General features: G+C 54.6%; 1 protein-coding gene across 4 annotated transcripts in view; it reads right to left on the reverse strand.

Moving 5' to 3' along the window:
* The window catches only part of dnah10 (dynein axonemal heavy chain 10), a 704,002-nt gene that overhangs the window by 669,138 nt on the left and 12,620 nt on the right, over positions 1-22,244 (reverse strand). For all 4 annotated transcript variants that reach the window (XM_072511049.1, XM_072511141.1, XM_072510964.1 and 1 more), the window contains exons 3-4: positions 3,606-3,697; positions 1,421-1,529 (exon numbers count right to left, since the gene is read on the reverse strand). In XM_072511049.1, coding sequence (XP_072367150.1) covers positions 1,421-1,529; positions 3,606-3,697 — 201 coding nt within the window. The remainder of the gene's footprint in view (positions 1-1,420; positions 1,530-3,605; positions 3,698-22,244) is intronic.

The raw sequence follows: 22,244 nt of genomic DNA on the forward strand, positions 1-22,244 counted from the left end.
AGAGCGGGTAAATGGAGTTGAAATCTGCCATGATTGAATGGTGGAGAGGACTCGATGGGCTGAATGGCCTTACTTCCGCTCCTATGTCTTATGGTCTTATGGGTCGCACCCTCAGGACCACGGTGCCGTCCATTCACGTCCCAGACCTCGACCACGTTCCGGTCCTTCAGCGGATGCAACAGTCTCGTGCACAACACAAGGCGGCGCAGCACGCTCGGGCAACTGATCTCCCTGCTCTTGCGCCGGATGACAACGTCCGCATCCATCTTCCGGAGGGTGGCTGGTCTGCAACTGCTGTGGTTCTTCGGCAGGTGTCTCCCCAATCGTTCCTGGTTCGTCTGCCAGATGGTTCCATTCGTCGCCGCAATCGGCGTGCCCTTCGTCTCGTTCCACGCTCGCTACGTGATCCTCCACCGGTGCCGCGCCTTCCTGTTGTCCCCAACCTGGACTATGTGGAGATTCCGAATACTCTGCATCCACCTCACTCTGACGTGGCCCAGCCCGTTCCTCAGCCGGTGGCTCCTGACCCACCCTTGAGGCGGTCAACCAGAATTTGTCACCCACCTCAGAGACTTGACTTATGAGTTTTAAGATGTTGGACTCTTTGATCGGTTCTGTTATCCTGTTTCATCGTTCCAGTAGTTTGTATATAATGTTCATTTCGTTGTTGGTGTGACACCCTATTTCTCGGCACCAGGAACCTTCCCGTGTAAATAGATTAGCCTCATGTAAATAACATGCACACACATAGTCAGGTACATTCACTACACGATATTTATTGTCACGCAGGCACGTATTCTTAATATAAAAGGGGGGATGTCATAATATACACCAGTATATCATGGTGCAGACACACACACACTGATGGACATGCAGTGGGACCAATCAGCATACACAACACCGCAGCCAATCACCAATGAGAGCACACGCACTATAAAGACAGGGGACAGGAGAGTTCCCGCTCATTCTAGTAACAGCCAGCTCGGAGCACAGAGCTCACAGCCTGCAACACAGACATTCACCATGTGCTGAGTGCATCACCTGGTTAGGACTAGGCAAGGGTCAACAGTTAAAGCTGGTATTGCATTTACCCACAGTTCAAGTATGTTAATATAGTTAACCTTATAATAAAATAGAGTTGCACCACTTCCAGTGTTGGTGACCTGTTCGTGATCCAGAACACCCAACACATCAGTGGTCTTGGAGGAGGGAGTGGGGGGTCAACCGGTTCAGGGGCCTATTTTTGTGCTAAAAGTGCCAATTTTCTGAGTTCCCAGAGGAGAGCCATCTTGCCTCTGTCCGCTCAGCACATCCCCGTCACCGGAAGCCATTGTCAATAATATTAAATAACATTTCTGCTTGAAAGTGAGTTTCAGAGTACCTGGGCCACAGCATTGACTTTAGAGCAATATATCCTTACCTTTTCTATTCCTGAGAAAATAGAATGCATCGTAATTCATAAACTGCAGAGGAATTTTTTCAAGCGAAACATGGAGTATTGTGCGATCCACCAACTGCGTTATGATTTTCTGAAATGAAGGAAAAACATGGGTTTGTAGAGTATTAATACGTTAATGGACACATTTTACACATGCACAAATTCCATATATTTTAATAAAATGTCGATGTCGATGAACATCAGTCATATAATATGCTCCTGGACGTACGTTTTACAACTGTATCAGAATTTCAATTGCAATGATAACAAAGTACTGTCCACACCCCTGTCAGCATCAACGGGGCTGAGGTGGAGATGGTTAGCAGTTTCAAATTCCTAGGGGTACACATCTCCAAAAATCTGTCCTGGTCCACCCACGTCGAAGCTACCACCAAGAAAGCACAACAGCGCCTATACTTCCTCAGGAAACTAAGGAAATTCGGCATGTCCACATTAACTCTTATATAGATGCACCATTGAAAGCATCCTATCTGGCTGCATCACAGCCTGGTATGGCAACTGCTTGGCCCAAGACTGTATGAAACTTCAGAGAGATCTGTTGAGCTGCTCGCAGAAAAATACTTTTCTCTGTACCTCGGTACACGTGACAATAAACAAAATCCAATCTAAATCCAATCCAAAGTATTCATGCTGGCTTAATGGATAAGTACGCTGTTTGGTGAGCTGCTGACCCATATCGATCAGGAATATCCAGGCTCAGCGAGTTAACTAACCTCAGCCGGTATAGGAGAGAGTGCTACATTAAGCCACAGTGTTCCTAGACCAAGAACGTGGGAGAAGATCGGTACTGGGGAAACACAAACTCTGGTTCTCACTCCATTTCCCGTAACAGCCTCCCCGAACAGGTGCCGGAATGTGGCGACTAGGGGCTTTTCACAGAAACATCATTTGAAGCCTACTTGTGACAATAAGCGATTTTCATTTCATTTCATTTTTTCATTTCATTTAGTTCCAGTTTGAGATATGCCAAGGAAGTCATGGGTCAGAGGCTGCAGTCTCTGTCTGGGTTACCAGCAGAAAACCAAATCAGATTGTCTGACTTGGCGTTATCCTCAGTATCCAAGCTGGGTACGGTGGGAATGGGTGCAGATTCAGAAGAAGCCACTCAACTTTGTGATAGTACAGGCATTGGTCAGTGGGCTAGATATCAAACTGGTATCCTTCCTCTCCGTTTAAACCCCATTCTCGCCAGTTGTCAGTCTAAGCTGCACCGAACTGGACAGATCACCAACAGGCTGAAGAGGAGCTGGATACGTAACGCAGCTAATCCATGCTCGCAAGTAGCTGCCAAAGAGAACCCAGGTGGTGCCAGTGCAAGCATGAGAACCATTACAATTAAACTTTTCGAAGTGGTCTCACCTGCCCAGTGTAAGAACAGGCTAACAACACAGTTAAATTCTATAATCAATATTCCGAGTGAGTGTAATAAAAACAGCTGGAAATATTCAGTAGTCAGGTGGCATCCATAGAGGATCAAATGTCAGTCAGTCGACCCCTGCAAAGGGTCCGCTGCCTAAAATGTCACCAATTGACTTCTGTTACTCACTCCTGAGAAATTGCAGCATTTTCTCTTTTCGTTTCCAGCATCTGCAATGTTTTAGAGTCCAGTGTATTGGGGCTTTACAATGTTAATCACAGTATTTATACTGGATCCATAGTGATCTACTTCAGTAGAAACGGTAAAGTGTTCAAGTTTAGCAAATGCTAAAATGGCAAAAATGTTTTGATCATGACCTCAAACTACATAGATTGCAGTGGCAAAGCATTAAGCATTAGTAGCCCGGTAGCACAGTGGTTAGCACAGTTGCTTCACAGCTCCAGGGTCCCAGGTTCAATTCCCGGCTTGGGTCACTGTCTGTGCGGAGCCTGCACGTGTTCCCCGTGTCTGCAAGGGTTTCCTCCGGGTGCTCCGGTTTCCTCCCACAGTCCAAAGATGTGCGGGTTAGGTGGATTTGCCATGTTAAATTGCCCTTAGTGTCCAAAAGGGTTAATTGGGGGTTACTGGGTTACGGGGATAGGGTGGAGGCGTGGGCTTGAGTGGGGTGCTCTTTCCAAGCGCTGGTGCAGACTCGATGGGCCGAATGGCCTCCTTCTGCACTGCAAATTCTATGGTTAAACAATCTTGTCAATTCATACAGTAACATACCGTTTGTATAGGTCTTTGCTTTGTATATTCCTCGAAATCTTCGGATAGTGCTGTCTCTGGGGAGGCTGTTGCAGGTTTTTGACTCCCTGAGTCTAGAGATGAAAGATTAGAATATTGATCAATATTCTCCAAATATGTAAATTGTGCATCAAAGTTGGAGGAAATCTACATTTCTAAATCGAAAATCTACATTTCTAAATCGAAAATCAACCTCTTGACACTGTCTACAGTAAAGCAAAATAATAGTAGATCAAGGTAAACAGGAATATGTTTTAGTCTCTCCTCAGTGCCTTACATTTTGCGAGAGTAAGGGGCGGGTTAATGTGCGAGTATGTGACTAGTCCCAATGCCCTGCGTCACCAAGTGCTCCCAAATAAGAGTAAGGGCCTCACACGACAGGTTTCTCATTCCACCTGGAGCAGAATCTGTTCCTGCCGAGGTACAAGCCAAGCAGCAACAGTAGAGCGTCTGTGAGATATTTCCCCACCTTTACTCTGCAAGAATTAACACATTGAAGTCCTCCTCTTCGCCCCCCCTCCCAAAACATCCCCCCTGCCAGAAAAACATTCGCCTGCCAGAAAAATTCCCCGCCCAGAAAAATATCTCCCCTAACCCTCCCCGCCTCAAAACAACCACGCAAAACACGCACTTCTCACAACAACCCACCCAACACACACCCTTCCCCAAAACCCCCCACACAATATCCCCAACAACCCACCCAACACACACCCTTCCCCCAAACCCCCCACACAATATACCCAACAACCCACAAGACACACACCCATCCCCAAAACCCCCCGCACAATATCCCCAACAACCCACCCAACACAAACACTTCCCCAAAACCTCCGCACAATATCCCCAACAACCCACCCAACACACACCCTTCCCCAAAACCCCCCACACAATATCCCCAACAACCCACCAGACACACACCCTTCACCAAAACCCCCCACACAATATCCCCAACAACCCACCCAACACACACACTTCCCCCAAACCCCCCACACAATATCCCCAACAACCCACCCAACACACACCCTTCCCCAAAACCCCTCGCACTATATCCCCAACAACCCACCCAACACAAACCCCTCCCCAAAACCCCCGCACAATATCCCCAACAACCCACCCAACACACACCCCTCCCCAAAACACCCCGCACAATATCCCCAACAACACACCCAACACACACCCTTCCCCAAACTCCCCCGCACAATATCCCCAACAACACACCCAACACACACCCTTCCCCAAAACCCCCCGCACAATATCCCCAACAACCCACCCAACACACCCCTCCCCAAACTCCCCCGCACAATATCCCCAACAACCCACCCAACACACACCCTTCCCCAAAACCCACCGCACAATATCCCCAACAACCCACCCAACACACTCCTCCCCAAAACCCCCGCACAATATCCCCAACAACCCACCCAACACACACACCCTCCCCAAAACACCCCGCACAATATCCCCAACAACCCACCCAACACACACCCCTCCCCAAAACCCCCCGCACAATATCCCCAACAACCCACCCAACACACACCCTTCCCCAAAACCCCCCGCACAAAATCCCCAACAACCCACCCAACACACACCCCTCCCCAAAACCCCTTGCACAATATCCCCAACAACCCACCCAACACACACCCTTCCCCAAAACCCCCCGCACAATATCCCCAACAAACCACCCAACACACACCCCTCCCCAAAACCCCCCGCACAATATCCCCAACAACCCACCCACCACACCCCTCCCCAAAACCGCCCCGCACAATATCCCCAACAACCCACCCAACACACACCCGTCCCCAAAACCCCCCGCACATTATCCCCAACAACCCACCCAACACACCCCTCCCCAAAACCCATCGCACAATATCCCCAACAACCCACCCAACACACCCCTCCCCAAAACCCCCCGCACAATATCCCCAACAACCCACCCAACACACCCCTCCCCAAAACCCCCCGCACAATATACCCAACAACCCACCCAACACACACCCCTCCCCAAAACACCCTGCACAATCTCCCCAACAACCCACCCAACACACACCCCTCCCCAAACTCCCCCGCACAATATCCCCAACAACCCACCCAACACACCCCTCCCCAAAACCCCCCGCGCAATATCCCCAACAACCCACCCAACACACACCCTTCCCCAAAACCCCCCGCACAATATCCCCAACAAACCACCCAACACACACCCCTCCCCAAAACCCCCCGCACAATATCCCCAACAACCCACCCACCACACCCCTCCCCAAAACCGCCCCGCACAATATCCCCAACAACCCACCCAACACACACCCGTCCCCAAAACCCCCCGCACAATATCCCCAACAACCCACCCAACACACCCCTCCCCAAAACCCATCGCACAATATCCCCAACAACCCACCCAACACACCCCTCCCCAAAACCCCCCGCACAATATCCCCAACAACCCACCCAACACACCCCTCCCCAAAACCCCCCGCACAATATCCCCAACAACCCACCCAACACACACCCCTCCCCAAAACACCCTGCACAATCTCCCCAACAACCCACCCAACACACACCCCTCCCCAAACTCCCCCGCACAATATCCCCAACAACCCACCCAACACACCCCTCCCCAAAACCCCCCGCACAATATCCCCAACAACCCACCCAACACACCCCTCCCCAAAACCCCCCGCACAATATCCCCAACAACCCACCCAACACACACCCCTCCCCAAAACACCCTGCACAATCTCCCCAACAACCCACCCAACACACACCCCTCCCCAAACTCCCCCGCACAATATCCCCAACAACCCACCCAACACACCCCTCCCCAAAACCCCCCGCGCAATATCCCCAACAACCCACCCAACACACACCCCTCCCCCAAACCCCCTGCACAATATCCCCAACAACCCACCCAACACACACCCCTCCCCAAAACCCCCCGCACAATATCCCCAACAACCCACCCAACACACTCCTCCCCAAAACCCCCCACACAATATCCCCAACAACCCACCCAACACACACCCTTCCCCAAAACCCCCGGCAAAATATCCACAATAACCCACCCAACACACACCCTTCCCCAAAACCCCCGGCAAAATATCCCGAACAAACCACCCAACACAAACCCCTCCCCAAAACTCCCGCACAATATCCCGAACAAACCACCCAACACAAACCCCACCCCAAAACTTCCGCACAATATCCCCAACAACCCACCCAACACACACCGCTCCCCAAAACCCCCCACACAATATCCCCAACAACCCACCCAACACACACCACTCCCCAAAACCTCCCACACAATATCCCCAGCAACCCACCCAACACACACCCCTCCCCAAATGCCCCGCACAATATCCCCAAAAACACACCCAACACAAACCCTTCCCCAAAATACCCCACACAATATCCCCAACAACCCACCCAACACACACCCTTCCCCAAAACCCCCCGCACGATATCCCCAACAACCCACCCAACACAAACCCCTCCCCAAAACCCCCACACAATATCCCCAACAACCCACCCAACACACACCCCTCCCCAAAACACCCCGCACAATATCTCCAACAACCCACCCAACACACACCCTTCCCCAAACTCCCCCGCACAATATCCCCAACAACCCACCCAACACACACACTTCCCCCAAACCCCCCGCACAATATCCCCAACAACCCACCCAACACACTCCACCCCAAAATCCCCGCACAATATTCCCAACAACACACCCAACACACACCTCTCCCCAAATCCACCCGCACAATATCCCCAATAACCCACCCAACACAAACCCTTCCCCAAAATACCCCACACAATATCCCCAACAACCCACCCAACACACCCCTCCCCAAACTCCCCCGCACAATATCCCCAACAACCCACCCAACACACACCCCTCCCCAAATCCCCCCGCACAATATCATCAAAAACCCACCAAACAGACACCCCTCCCAAAAACCCCCCGCACAATATCCCCAACAACCCACACAACGCATACTCCTCCCCAAACTCCCCTGCACAATATCCCCAACAACCCACCCAACACACACCCCTCCCCAAAACCCCCGCATAATATCCCCAACAACCCTCCCAACACACAACCCTCCCCAAAACCCCCCGCACAATATCCCCAACAGCCCACCCAACACCCACCCCTCCCCAAAACCCCCCGCACAATATCCCCAAATACCCACCGAACACACCCCTCCCCAAAAACCTCCCGCACAATATCCCCAACAGCCCACCCAACACCCACCCCTCCCCAAAACCCCCCGCACAATATCCCCAAATACCCACCCAACACACACTCCTCCCCAAAACCCCCCACACAATATCCCCAACAACCCACCCAACACACACCCTTCCCCCAAACCCCCCACACAATATACCCAACAACCCACAAGACACACACCCATCCCCAAAACCCCCCGCACAATATCCCCAACAACCCACCCAACACAAACACTTCCCCAAAACCTCCGCACAATATCCCCAACAACCCACCCAACACACACCCTTCCCCAAAACCCCCCACACAATATCCCCAACAACCCACCAGACACACACCCTTCACCAAAACCCCCCACACAATATCCCCAACAACCCACCCAACACACACACTTCCCCCAAACCCCCCACACAATATCCCCAACAACCCACCCAACACACACCCTTCCCCAAAACCCCTCGCACTATATCCCCAACAACCCACCCAACACAAACCCCTCCCCAAAACCCCCGCACAATATCCCCAACAACCCACCCAACACACACCCCTCCCCAAAACACCCCGCACAATATCCCCAACAACACACCCAACACACACCCTTCCCCAAACTCCCCCGCACAATATCCCCAACAACACACCCAACACACACCCTTCCCCAAAACCCCCCGCACAATATCCCCAACAACCCACCCAACACACCCCTCCCCAAACTCCCCCGCACAATATCCCCAACAACCCACCCAACACACACCCTTCCCCAAAACCCACCGCACAATATCCCCAACAACCCACCCAACACACTCCTCCCCAAAACCCCCGCACAATATCCCCAACAACCCACCCAACACACACACCCTCCCCAAAACACCCCGCACAATATCCCCAACAACCCACCCAACACACACCCCTCCCCAAAACCCCCCGCACAATATCCCCAACAACCCACCCAACACACACCCTTCCCCAAAACCCCCCGCACAAAATCCCCAACAACCCACCCAACACACACCCCTCCCCAAAACCCCTTGCACAATATCCCCAACAACCCACCCACCACACCCCTCCCCAAAACCGCCCCGCACAATATCCCCAACAACCCACCCAACACACACCCGTCCCCAAAACCCCCCGCACAATATCCCCAACAACCCACCCAACACACCCCTCCCCAAAACCCCCCGCACAATATCCCCAACAACCCACCCAACACACCCCTCCCCAAAACCCCCCGCACAATATCCCCAACAACCCACCCAACACACCCCTCCCCAAAACCCCCCGCACAATATCCCCATCAACCCACCCAACACACACCCCTCCCCAAAACACCCTGCACAATCTCCCCAACAACCCACCCAACACACACCCCTCCCCAAACTCCCCCGCACAATATCCCCAACAACCCACCCAACACACCCCTCCCCAAAACCCCCCGCGCAATATCCCCAACAACCCACCCAACACACACCCTTCCCCAAAACCCCCCGCACAATATCCCCAACAAACCACCCAACACACACCCCTCCCCAAAACCCCCCGCACAATATCCCCAACAACCCACCCACCACACCCCTCCCCAAAACCGCCCCGCACAATATCCCCAACAACCCACCCAACACACACCCGTCCCCAAAACCCCCCGCACAATATCCCCAACAACCCACCCAACACACCCCTCCCCAAAACCCATCGCACAATATCCCCAACAACCCACCCAACACACCCCTCCCCAAAACCCCCCGCACAATATCCCCAACAACCCACCCAACACACCCCTCCCCAAAACCCCCCGCACAATATCCCCAACAACCCACCCAACACACACCCCTCCCCAAAACACCCTGCACAATCTCCCCAACAACCCACCCAACACACACCCCTCCCCAAACTCCCCCGCACAATATCCCCAACAACCCACCCAACACACCCCTCCCCAAAACCCCCCGCGCAATATCCCCAACAACCCACCCAACACACACCCCTCCCCCAAACCCCCTGCACAATATCCCCAACAACCCACCCAACACACACCCCTCCCCAAAACCCCCCGCACAATATCCCCAACAACCCACCCAACACACTCCTCCCCAAAACCCCCCACACAATATCCCCAACAACCCACCCAACACACACCCTTCCCCAAAACCCCCGGCAAAATATCCACAATAACCCACCCAACACACATCCTTCCCCAAAACCCCCAGCAAAATATCCCGAACAAACCACCCAACACAAACCCCTCCCCAAAACTCCCGCACAATATCCCGAACAAACCACCCAACACAAACCCCACCCCAAAACTTCCGCACAATATCCCCAACAACCCACCCAACACACACCGCTCCCCAAAACCCCCCACACAATATCCCCAACAACCCACCCAACACACACCACTCCCCAAAACCTCCCACACAATATCCCCAGCAACCCACCCAACACACACCCCTCCCCAAATGCCCCGCACAATATCCCCAAAAACACACCCAACACAAACCCTTCCCCAAAATACCCCACACAATATCCCCAACAACCCACCCAACACACACCCTTCCCCAAAACCCCCCGCACTATATCCCCAACAACCCACCCAACACAAACCCCTCCCCAAAACCCCCACACAATATCCCCAACAACCCACCCAACACACACCCCTCCCCAAAACACCCCGCACAATATCCCCAACAACCCACCCAACACACACCCTTCCCCAAACTCCCCCGCACAATATCCCCAACAACCCACCCAACACACACCCTTCCCCCAAACCCCCCGCACAATATCCCCAACAACCCACCCAACACACTCCACCCCAAAATCCCCGCACAATATTCCCAACAACACACCCAACACACACCTCTCCCCAAATCCACCCGCACAATATCCCCAATAACCCACCCAACACAAACCCTTCCCCAAAATACCCCACACAATATCCCCAACAACCCACCCAACACACCCCTCCCCAAACTCCCCCGCACAATATCCCCAACAACCCACCCAACACACACCCCTCCCCAAATCCCCCCGCACAATATCATCAAAAACCCACCAAACAGACACCCCTCCCAAAAACCCCCCGCACAATATCCCCAACAACCCACACAACGCATACTCCTCCCCAAACTCCCCTGCACAATATCCCCAACAACCCACCCAACACACACCTCTCCCCAAAACCCCCGCATAATATCCCCAACAACCCTCCCAACACACAACCCTCCCCAAAACCCCCCGCACAATATCCCCAACAGCCCACCCAACACCCACCCCTCCCCAAAACCCCCCGCACAATATCCCCAAATACCCACCCAACACACCCCTCCCCAAAAACCTCCCGCACAATATCCCCAACAGCCCACCCAACACCCACCCCTCCCCAAAACCCCCCGCACAATATCCCCAAATACCCACCCAACACACACTCCTCCCCAAAACCCCCCACACAATATCCCCAACAACCCACCCAACACACACCTCTCCCCAAAACCCCCGCACAATATCCCCAACAACCCACACAACACGCACTCCTCCCCAAAACCCCCCACACAACATCCCCAACAACCCACCCAACACACACCCTCCCCAAAACCCCCGCACAATATCCCCAACAATCCACCCAACACACACCCCTCCCCAAATCCCCCCGCACAATATCATCAAAAACCCACCCAACAGACACCCCTCCCCAAAACCCCCCGTACAATATCCCCAACAACCCACACAACGCATACTCCTCCCCAAACTCCCCCGCACAATATCCCCAACAACCCACCCAACACACACCCCTCCCCAAAACCCCCGCATAATATCCCCAACAGCCCACCCAACACACACCCCTCCCCAAAACCCCCCACACAATATCCCCAACAACCCACCCAACACACACTCCTCCCCAAAACCCCCCACACAATATCCCCAACAACCCACCCAACACACACCTCTCCCCAAAACCCCCGCACAATATCCCCAACAACCCACCCAACACGCATTCCCCCCCAAAACCCCCCTCACAACATCCCCAACAACCCACCCAACACGCACTCCTCCCCAAAACACCCTTCACAATATCCCCAACAACCCACCCAACACACACCCTTCCCCAAAACCCCCCGCACAATATCCCCAACAACCCACCCAACACACACCCCTCCCCAAACTCACCCGCACAATATCCCCAACAACCCACCCAACACACACCCCTCCCCAAAACCCCACACAATATCCCCAACAACCCACCCAACAGACACCCTTCCCCAAAACCCCCCGCACAATATCCCCAACAACCCACCCAACACAGCCCTCCCCAAAACCCACCGCACAATATCCCCAACAACCCACCCAACACACACCCCTCCCCAAAACCCCCTGTACAGTATCCCCAACAACCCACACCCCTCCCCAAACTCCCCCGCACAGTATCCCCAACATCCCACCCAACACACGCCCCTCCCCAAAACCCCCCCCGCACAAAATCCCCAACAACCCACCCAACACACACCCCTCCCCAAAACCCCCGCACAATATCCCCAACAACCCACCCAACACACACCCCTCCCCAAAACCCCCAACACAATATCCCCAACAACCCACCCAACACACACCCCTCCCCAAAACCCCCCGCACAATATCTCCAACAACCCACCCAACACACACCCTTCCCCAAACTCCCCCGCACAATATCCCCAACAACCCACCCAACACACACTCCTCCCCAAAACACCCCGCACAATATCCCCAACAACCCACCCAACACACAACCCTCCCCAAACTCCCCCGCACAGTATCCCCAACAATCCACCCAACACACACTCCTCCCCAAAACCCCCCACACAATATCCCCAACAACCCACCCAACACACACCCCTCCCCAAAACCCCCGCACAATATCCCCAACAACCCATCCAACACACACACTTCCCCAAAAACCCCCACACAATATCCTCAACAACCCACCCAACACACACCCCTCCCCAAAACCCACCGCACAATATCCCCAACAACCCACCCAACACACACCCCTCCCCAAAACCCCCCGCACAATATCCCCAACAACCCAACCAACACACACCCCTCACCAAAACCCCCCACACAATATCCCCAACAATCCAACCAACACACACCTCGACCCAAACTCCCCCGCACAATATCCCCAAGAACCCACCCAACACACACCGTTCCCCAAAACCCCCCCACACAATATCCCCAACAACCCACCCAACACACACCCCTCCCCAAAACCCCCTTCACAATATCCCCAACAACCCACCCAACTCACACCCTTCCCCAAAACCCCCCGCACAATATCCCCAACAACCCACCCAACACACCCCTCCCCAAAACCCCCCCGGCACAATATCCCCAACAACCCATCCAACACACCCCTCCCCATAACCCCCGCACAATATCCCCAACAACCCACCCAACACACCCCTCCCCAAAACCCCCCCGCACAATATCCCCAACAACCCATCCAACACACACCCTTCCCCAAAACCCCCCGCACAATATCCCCAACAACCCACCCAATACACCCCTCCCCAAAACCCACCGCACAATATCCCCAACAACCCACCCAACACACCCCTCCCCAAAACCCCCCGCACAATATCCCCAACAACCCACCAAACACACCCCTACCCAAAACCCCCGCACAATATCCCCAACATCCCACCCAACACACACCCCTCCCCAAAACCCCCCCGCACAAAATCCCCAACAACCCACCCAACACACACCCCTCCCCAAAACCCCCGCACAATATCCCCAACAACCCACCCAACACACACCCCTCCCCAAAACCCCCAACACAATATCCCCAACAACCCACCCAACACACACCCCTCCCCAAAACCCCCCGCACAATATCTCCAACAACCCACCCAACACACACCCTTCCCCAAACTCCCCCGCACAATATCCCCAACAACCCACCCAACACACACTCCTCCCCAAACCCCCCTGCACAAAATCCCCAACAACCCACCCAACACACACCCCTGCCCAAAACCCCCGCACAATATCCCCAACAACCCACCCAACACACACCCCTCCCCAAAACCCCCAACACAATATCCCCAACAACCCACCCAACACACACCCCTCCCCAAAACCCCCCGCACAATATCTCCAACAACCCACCCAACACACACCCTTCCCCAAACTCCCCCGCACAATATCCCCAACAACCCACCCAACACACACTCCTCCCCAAAACACCCCGCACAATATCCCCAACAACCCACCCAACACACAACCCTCCCCAAACTCCCCCGCACAGTATCCCCAACAACCCGCCCAACACACACTCCTCCCCAAAACCCCCCACACAATATCCCCAACAACCCACCCAACACACACCCCTCCCCAAAACCCCCGCACAATATCCCCAACAACCCACCCAACACACACACTTCCCCAAAACCCACCACATAATATCCCCAACAACCCACCCAACACACACCCCTCCCCAAAACCCACCCCACAATATCCCCAACAACCCACCCAACACACACCCCTCCCCAAAACCCCCCGCACAATATCCCCAACAACCCAACCAACACACACCCCTCACCAAAACCCCCCACACAATATCCCCAACAACCCAACCAACACACACCTCTACCCAAACTCCCCCGCACAATATCCCCAACAACCCACCCAACACACACCGTTCCCCAAAACCCCCCCCACACAATATCCCCAACAACCCACCCAACACACACCCCTCCCCAAAACCCCGTTCACAATATCCCCAACAACCCACCCAACACACACCCTTCCCCAAAACCCCCCGCACAATATCCCCAACAACCCACCCAACACACCCCTCCCCAAAACCCCCCCGCACAATATCCCCAACAACCCACCCAACACACCCCTCCCCAAAACCCCCCCGCACAATATCCCCAACAACCCACCCAACACACCCCTCCCCAAAACCCACCGCACAATATCCCCAACAACACACCCAACACACCCCTCCCCAAAACCCCCCGCACAATATCCCCAACAACCCACCCAACACACACCCTTCCCCAAAACCCCCCGCACAATATCCCCAACAACCCACCCAACACACCCCTCCCCAAAACCCACCGCACAATATCCCCAACAACCCACCCAACACACACCCCTCCCCAAAACCCCCCGCACAGTATCCCCAACAACCCACCCAACACACACCCCTCCCCAAACTCCCCCGCACAGTATCCCCAACAACCCACCCAACACACACCCCTCCCCAAAACCCCCCCGCACAATATCCCCAACAACCCACCCAACACACACTCTTCCCCAAAACCCCCCACACAACATCCCCAACAACCCACCCAACACACACCCCTCCCCAAAACCCCCGCATAATATCCCCAACAACCCACCCAACACACACACTTCCCCAAAACCCCCCACACAATATCCCCAACAAACCACCCAACACACACCCCTCCCCAAAACCCACCGCACAATATCCCCAACAACCCACCCAACACACACCCCTCCCCAAAACCCCCCGCACAATATCCCCAACAACCCACCCAACACACACCTCTCCCCAAACTCCCCCGCACAATATCCCCAACAACCCACCCAACACACACCCTTCCCCAAAACCCCCCACACAATATCCCCAAAAACCCACCCAACACACACTCCTCCCCAAAACACCCTTCACAATATCCCCAACAACCCACCCAACACACACCCTTCCCCAAAACCCCCCGCACAATATCCCCAACAACCCACCCAACACACCCCTCCCCAAAGCCCCCGCACAATATCCCCAACAACCCACCCAACACACACCCCTACCCAAAACCCCCCGCACAATATCCCCAACAACCCACCCAACACACACTCCTCCCCAAAACACCCCGCACAATATCCCCAACAACCCACCCAACACACACCCCTCCCCAAAACCTGCCGCACAATATCCCCAGCAACCCACCCAACACACACCCCTCCCCAAACTCCCCCGCACAATATCCCCAACAACCCACCCAACACACTCCCCTCCCCAAAACCCCCCGCACAATATCCCCAACAACCCACCCAACACACACCCTTCCCCAAAACCCCCCACACAATATCCCCAACAACCCACCCAACACACACCCTTCCCCCAAACCCCCCACACAATATCCCCAACAACCCACCCAACACACACCCCTCCCCAAACTCCCCCGCACAATATACCCAACAACCTACCCGACACACACCCCTCCCCAAAACCCCCCGCACAATATCCCCAACAACCCACCCAACACACACCCCTCCCCAAACTCCCCCGCACAATATCCCCAACAACCCACCCAATACACACCCTTCCCCAAACTCCCCCGCACAATATCCCCAACAACCCACCCAGCACACACCCCTCCCCAAAACCCCCCGTACAATATCCCCAACAACCCACCCAACACACACCCCTCCCCAAACTCCCCCGCACAATATCCCCAACAACCCTCCCCCAAAAACCCCATAAGGGCCGGCTTAGCTCAGTGGGCTAGACAGCTGGTTTGTAATGCAGAATAAGGCCAGCAGTGCGGGTTCAACTCTCGTACCGGCCTCCCAGAACAGGCGCCGGAATGTGGCGACTGGACACTTTTCACAGTAACTGCATACTTCAGACAATAAGAGGGGACATAGCCTTAAACTGAGGGGTAATAGATATAGGACAGAGGTCAGAGGTAGGTTCTTTACGCAAAGAGTGGGGAGGCCGTGGAATGCCCTACCTGCTACAGTAGTGAACTCGCCAACATTGAGGGCATTTAAAAGTTTATTGGATAAGCATATGGATGATAATGGCAGTGTAGGTTAGATGGCTTTTATTTTTGACTTCCCATGTCGGTGCAATATCGTGGGCCGAAGGGCCTGTACTGCACTGTATCGTTCTATGTTCTAATAAAAGGTTATTATTATTATAACCGCCACACCCCTCCCCCAACATCCCCCTTCCCCAACAATATCCCCCAACATTCTCCTCCCCCCAGAATAACCCCAATACCCCTCCCCCAACATCCCCCCACAATATCTCCACCAACGTCCTCCCTCCCCCCACAACATCCCCCTTCCCTTCCCCCAACACACCCGTCCCTCAACGAAACAGTGGGGGCGGGGGAGGGTTCAGTTGTATGGATAATTAGAAAATGAAAGTTAAAGGAGAAGGTGGGAGTGCAGGTGTGGTAAACCACTGAACATACATTACATATATTATGGTACACTGCCATTGTACTCCAGTAGTTACGGTAAATCCCGGCCTGCTGGCTCCACCCAGCAGGCTCTGTATAAAAGTGTACACTCTCCTGTACGGCCCCCATTCACCAGTCCAGCTGCAGGAGGCTTTACATCCAGCACAATAAAGCCACAATAGTTCACCATTCGTCGCGTGGCCATTGATGGTACATCAATTTATTGTGCTAGAATTTTGAAGATGAACATCTGTTCCTCAAGCCGGATCGCCTGTAGCTGAGCCTCACGCAGCCGACGCCACAGCCACTTTCGAGCACTGGCTAGCCTGCTTTGAAGGATATCTCGGAGCATCCACTGAAGTCTTCTCAGACCCACAGAAGCTCTAACTACTCTACGCACGGGTGAGCCCACAAGTCTTCCTCCTCATTCTGGACGCTCTCACCTACACGGAGGCGATAGGCCTACTGAAAGGACAGTATATCAGGACTGTAAATCAGGTGTTCGCCAGGCACCTCCTGGCCATGAGACGGCAACTCCCGGGGGAGTCTCAGGACAATTTCCTGCGTGCCTTGCGGCTACTTGGCAGAAACTGTAGTTGCCAGGCGGTGTCAGCCGTCCAACTCACGGAGCTGCTGATCAGGGACGCCTATGTCGCGGGCATTAAGTCAAACTACATCCGCCAGCCCTTATTAGAAGGGGGTACACTCGGCCTCACAGAGATAGTACCGCTCGCAAACTCCTTAGAAGTGGCCTCCCGCAACCTGGAGTTCTACACCTCCGACCGCGCGGCACACTCGTGGGCCCCGCCATCATCCGACCCGGGTGCACCGCAAGCCTGCACCGCGCGGCAGCCAGCCAACTCCGGGGGGCCCAAATGCTACTTTCGTGGCCAGAACAAGCACCCCAGACAACGCTGCCCAGCATGGAGCGCGACCTGCAACGGGTGTGGCAAGAAGGGCCACTTCGTCACCGTTTGCAAGACCATTTCTAGGCCCAGCATCGCTACCGCAACATCCCCCATGTACGACCCGGGGCGCCGCCATCTTCGCCGCCGCCCACCACGTGCGGCCCATGGGCGCCGCCATCTTGGATGTCGCCCGCCATGGGCGCCGCCATCTTCGACACCATCTTGGAACTCACCCCAAGACCCCTGCTCACCTGGCCGTACGCTGGCCGCCGAAACCTCCGCCACCACCGACCGGCCCTCTCACCACCTCCCGCAGCTCGCCTCCATCACCCTCGACCAGTCTCGGCCTCACAACCTCGCGACCGCTACAACGACCGTACGATCAACGGGCACGAGACGACCTGCCTCTTCGATTCCGGGAGCACGGAGAGTTTCATACACCCAGCTAGAGTAAGGCGCTGCTCCCTCCCGGTTCTCCCCGTGACCCAGAAAATCTCCCTGGCCTCCGGATCCCATTCCGTACAGATCCGGTACAGGGCGTAGAGTACAGTAACTTAAGACTCTACGTCCTCCCCCATCTCTGCGCTGCCCTGTTACTGGGTCTAGATTTCCAGTGCCACCTCCAGAGCCTCACCCTAAACCTCGGCGGACCCCTGCCCCCCCCCTCACCGTCTGTGGCCTCATGACCCTTAAGGTCAATCCACCCTCGCTCTTCACAAATCTCACCCCGGATTGTAAGCCCGTTGCCACAAGGAGCAGGCGGTACAGTGCACAGGACAGGACCTTTATCAGATCGGAGGTCCAGCGACTTCTGTGGGAGAGGGTCATTGAGGCTAGTAACAGCCCCTGGAGAGCTCAAGTGGTGGTCGTTAAAACTGGAGAGAAGCACCGGATGATCATCGACTACAGGGAGTTTCTCAAAATGGAGAACTGTGACCAGTGGTGTTCCACAGGGATCCGTGCTGGAACCACTGTTGTTTGTGATATACATAAATGATCTGGACGAAGGTATAGGTGGTCTGATTAGCAAGTTTGCAGATGACACTAAGATTGGTGGAGTAGCAGATAGTGAAGGGGACTGTCAGAGAATACAGCAGAATATAGATAGATTGGAGAGTTGGGCGGAGAAATGGCAGATGAAGTTCAATCCGGGCAAATGCGAGGTGATGCATTTTGGAAGATCCAATTCAAGAGCGAACTATACGGTAAATGAAAAAGCCCTGGGGAAAATTGATGTACAGGGCGATCTGGGTTTTCAGGTCCATTGTACCCTGAAGGTGGCTGTGCAGGTCGATAGAGTGGTCAAGAAGGCATACGGCCTTCCTTCATCAGAAGGGGTATTGAGTACAAGAGTTGGCAGGTCATGTTACAGTTGTAAAAGACTTTGGTTCGGCCACATTTGGAATATGCGTACAGTTCTGGTCGCCGCATTACCAAAAGGATGTGGATGCTTTGGAGAAGGTGCAGAGGAGGTTCACCAGGATGTTGCCTGGTATGGAGGGTGTTAGCTATGAAGAGAGGTTGAGTAGATTAGGATTATTTTCATTAGAAAGACGGAGGTTGAGGGGGGACCTCATTAACGTCTACAAAATCATGAGAGGTATAGACAGGGTGGATAGCAAGGAGCTTTTTCCCAGAGTGGGGGACTCAATTACTAGGAGTCACGAGTTCAAGGTGAGAGGGGGAAAGTTTAAGGGAGATGTGCGTGGAAAGTTCTTTACGCAGAGGGTGATGGGTGCCTGGAACGCATTGCCAGTGGAGGTGGTAGAGGCGGGCACGATAGCGTCATTTAAGATGTATCTAGACTGATATATGAATGGGCAGGGAGCAGAGGGATACAGCTCCTTAGAAAATAGGCGACAGTTTTAGTTAGAGGATCTGGATTGCCGCAGGCTTGGAGGGCCGAAGGGCCTGTTCCTGTGCTGTAATTTTTCTTTGTTCTTTGTACAGTCAGATGCCCTTAGTGTTGGGTGGGGTTACTGGGTTATGGGGATAGGGTGGATGTGTTGACCTTCGGTAGGGTGCTCTTTCCAAGAGCCGATGCAGACTCGATGGGCCGAATGGCCTCCTTCTGCACTGTAAATTCTATGATCTATGATCAACCGGTACACGCAGTTCAATGCGTACACCCTCCCCCGCATATCTGACATGGTCAACCAGATTGCGCAGTATCGAGTCTTCTCCACCGTTGACTTGAAATCCGCGTACCACCAGCTCCCCATCCGCCCGGAGGACCGCCAATAGACTGCATTCGAAGCAGATGGCCGCCTCTACCATTTCCTTAGGGTTCCCTTCGGCGTCACCAATGGGGTCTCGGTCTTCCAGCGAGAGATGGACCGAATGGTTGACCAGTACGGGCTGCGGGCCACGTTCCCTTTCTGGATAATGTGACCATCTGCGGCCATGACCAGCAGGACCACGACACAAATCTCCAGAAAATCCTCCACACCGCTAAACTCCTTAACCGTACCTATAATAAGGAGAAATGCGTTTTCCGCAAAACCCGCCTAGCGCACGTTGTGGAAAAGGGAGTCCTAGGGCCCGGCCCCGTCCGCATGCGCCCCCTCCTGGAACTTCCCCTCCCTGACTGTCCCAAGGCTCTGAAGCGATGCCTGAGATTCTTCTCGTACCCCACCCAGTGGGTCCCTAATTATGCGGACAAGGCCCGCCCACTCATCAAGTCCACCATTTTCCCCCTGACGGCTGAGGCCCGCAGGCCCTTCAACCACATCAAGGCAGACATTGCCAAAGCTACGATGCATGCAGTCGACGAGTCCCTCCCATTTCAGGTGGAGAGCGACGCATCAGACGTGGCCCTGGCCGCCACCCTCAACCAGGCAGGCAGACCTGTGGCTTTCTTCTCCTGTACCCTCCATGCCTCTGAAATCCGGCACTCCTCTGTCGAAAAGGAAGCCCAAGCCATAGTGGAAGCTGTGCGACATTAGAGGCATTACCTGGCCGGCAGGCGATTCACTCTCCTCACTGACCAACGGTCGGTTGCCTTCATGTTTAGTAACACACAGCGGGGCAAGATTAAGAACGACAAGATCTTGAGGTGGAGGATCGAACTATCCACGTATAACTACAAGATCTTGTATTGCCCTGGGAAGCTCAATGAGCCTCCTGACGCCCTATCCCGCGGTACGTGTCCCAGCGCACAAGAGGACCGACTCTGGGCTCTCCACAACGACCTCTGTTACTCGGTTTTTCCACTTTATCAAGGCCCGCAACCTGCCCTACTCCATCGAGGAGGTCAGGACCGTGACCAGGGACTGCCAAGTCTGAGCGGAGTGCAAACCGCACTTCTACCGGCCGGACAGAGCGCATCTGGTGAAGGCCTCCGCCCCTTTGAGCGCCTCAGCATCGATTTCAAAGGGCCCCTTCCCTCCACTGACCGCAATGTGTACTTCCTCAACATCATCGATGAGTACTCCCGTTTCCCTTTCACCATCCCATGCCCCGCCATGACTTCTGCCACTGTCATCAAGGCCCTACACAGTCTCTTCACTTTGTTCGGTTCCCCCACCTACATCCACAGTGGTCGGGGCTCCTCGTTCATGAGTGATAAGCTGCGTCAGTTCCTGCTCAGCAAAGGCATCGCCTCGAGCAGGATGACCAGCTATAACCCCCGGGGATACGGACAGGTGGAGAGGGAGAACACGACAGCCTGGAAGGCCGTCTTGTTGGCCCTGCGGTCTAGAAGTCTCCCAGTCTCCCGCTGGCAGGAGGTCCTTCTCGATGCGTTCCACTCCATCCGGTCGCTCCTGTGCACTGCTACCAATGAGACCCCTCAGGAACGAGTGTTTGCCTTCCCCAGGAAGTCTACCTCCGGGGTCTCGCTCATGACCAGGCTGACAGTTCCTGGGCCCGTCCTCCGCCGGAAGCATGCGAGGAGCCATAAATCGGACCCCCTCATGGAAAAAGTCCTCCTCCTCCATGCGAACCCACAGTACGCCTACGTGGCTCACCATGACGGGCCGCAGGACACTGTCTCCCTCCGGGACCTGGCACCTGCTGGTTCCCCATCCTCCACCACCACCGCCCCCGACCTGGTACCATCTCCTCCCCCTCCAGTGGCGACCACCCCCCCCCACCCCCCCCCCAACCAGCGACTATCACCGCCACCCCCACATGGCAGCATCTGTCCCCCCCACCGGCTCAACTACTGGGTGAAGCTCCCGGAGTCGCAGGTACTCACATCGTTGCCCACACCACAGCCGGGACTGAGGCAATTGCGGCGGGAGGTCAAAGCCCCCGACAGACTCAACCTGTAACTTCACTTCACCCCCGC

Source organism: Scyliorhinus torazame, chromosome 1, assembly GCF_047496885.1.
Source record: "Scyliorhinus torazame isolate Kashiwa2021f chromosome 1, sScyTor2.1, whole genome shotgun sequence".
NCBI lineage: Eukaryota > Metazoa > Chordata > Chondrichthyes > Carcharhiniformes > Scyliorhinidae > Scyliorhinus > Scyliorhinus torazame.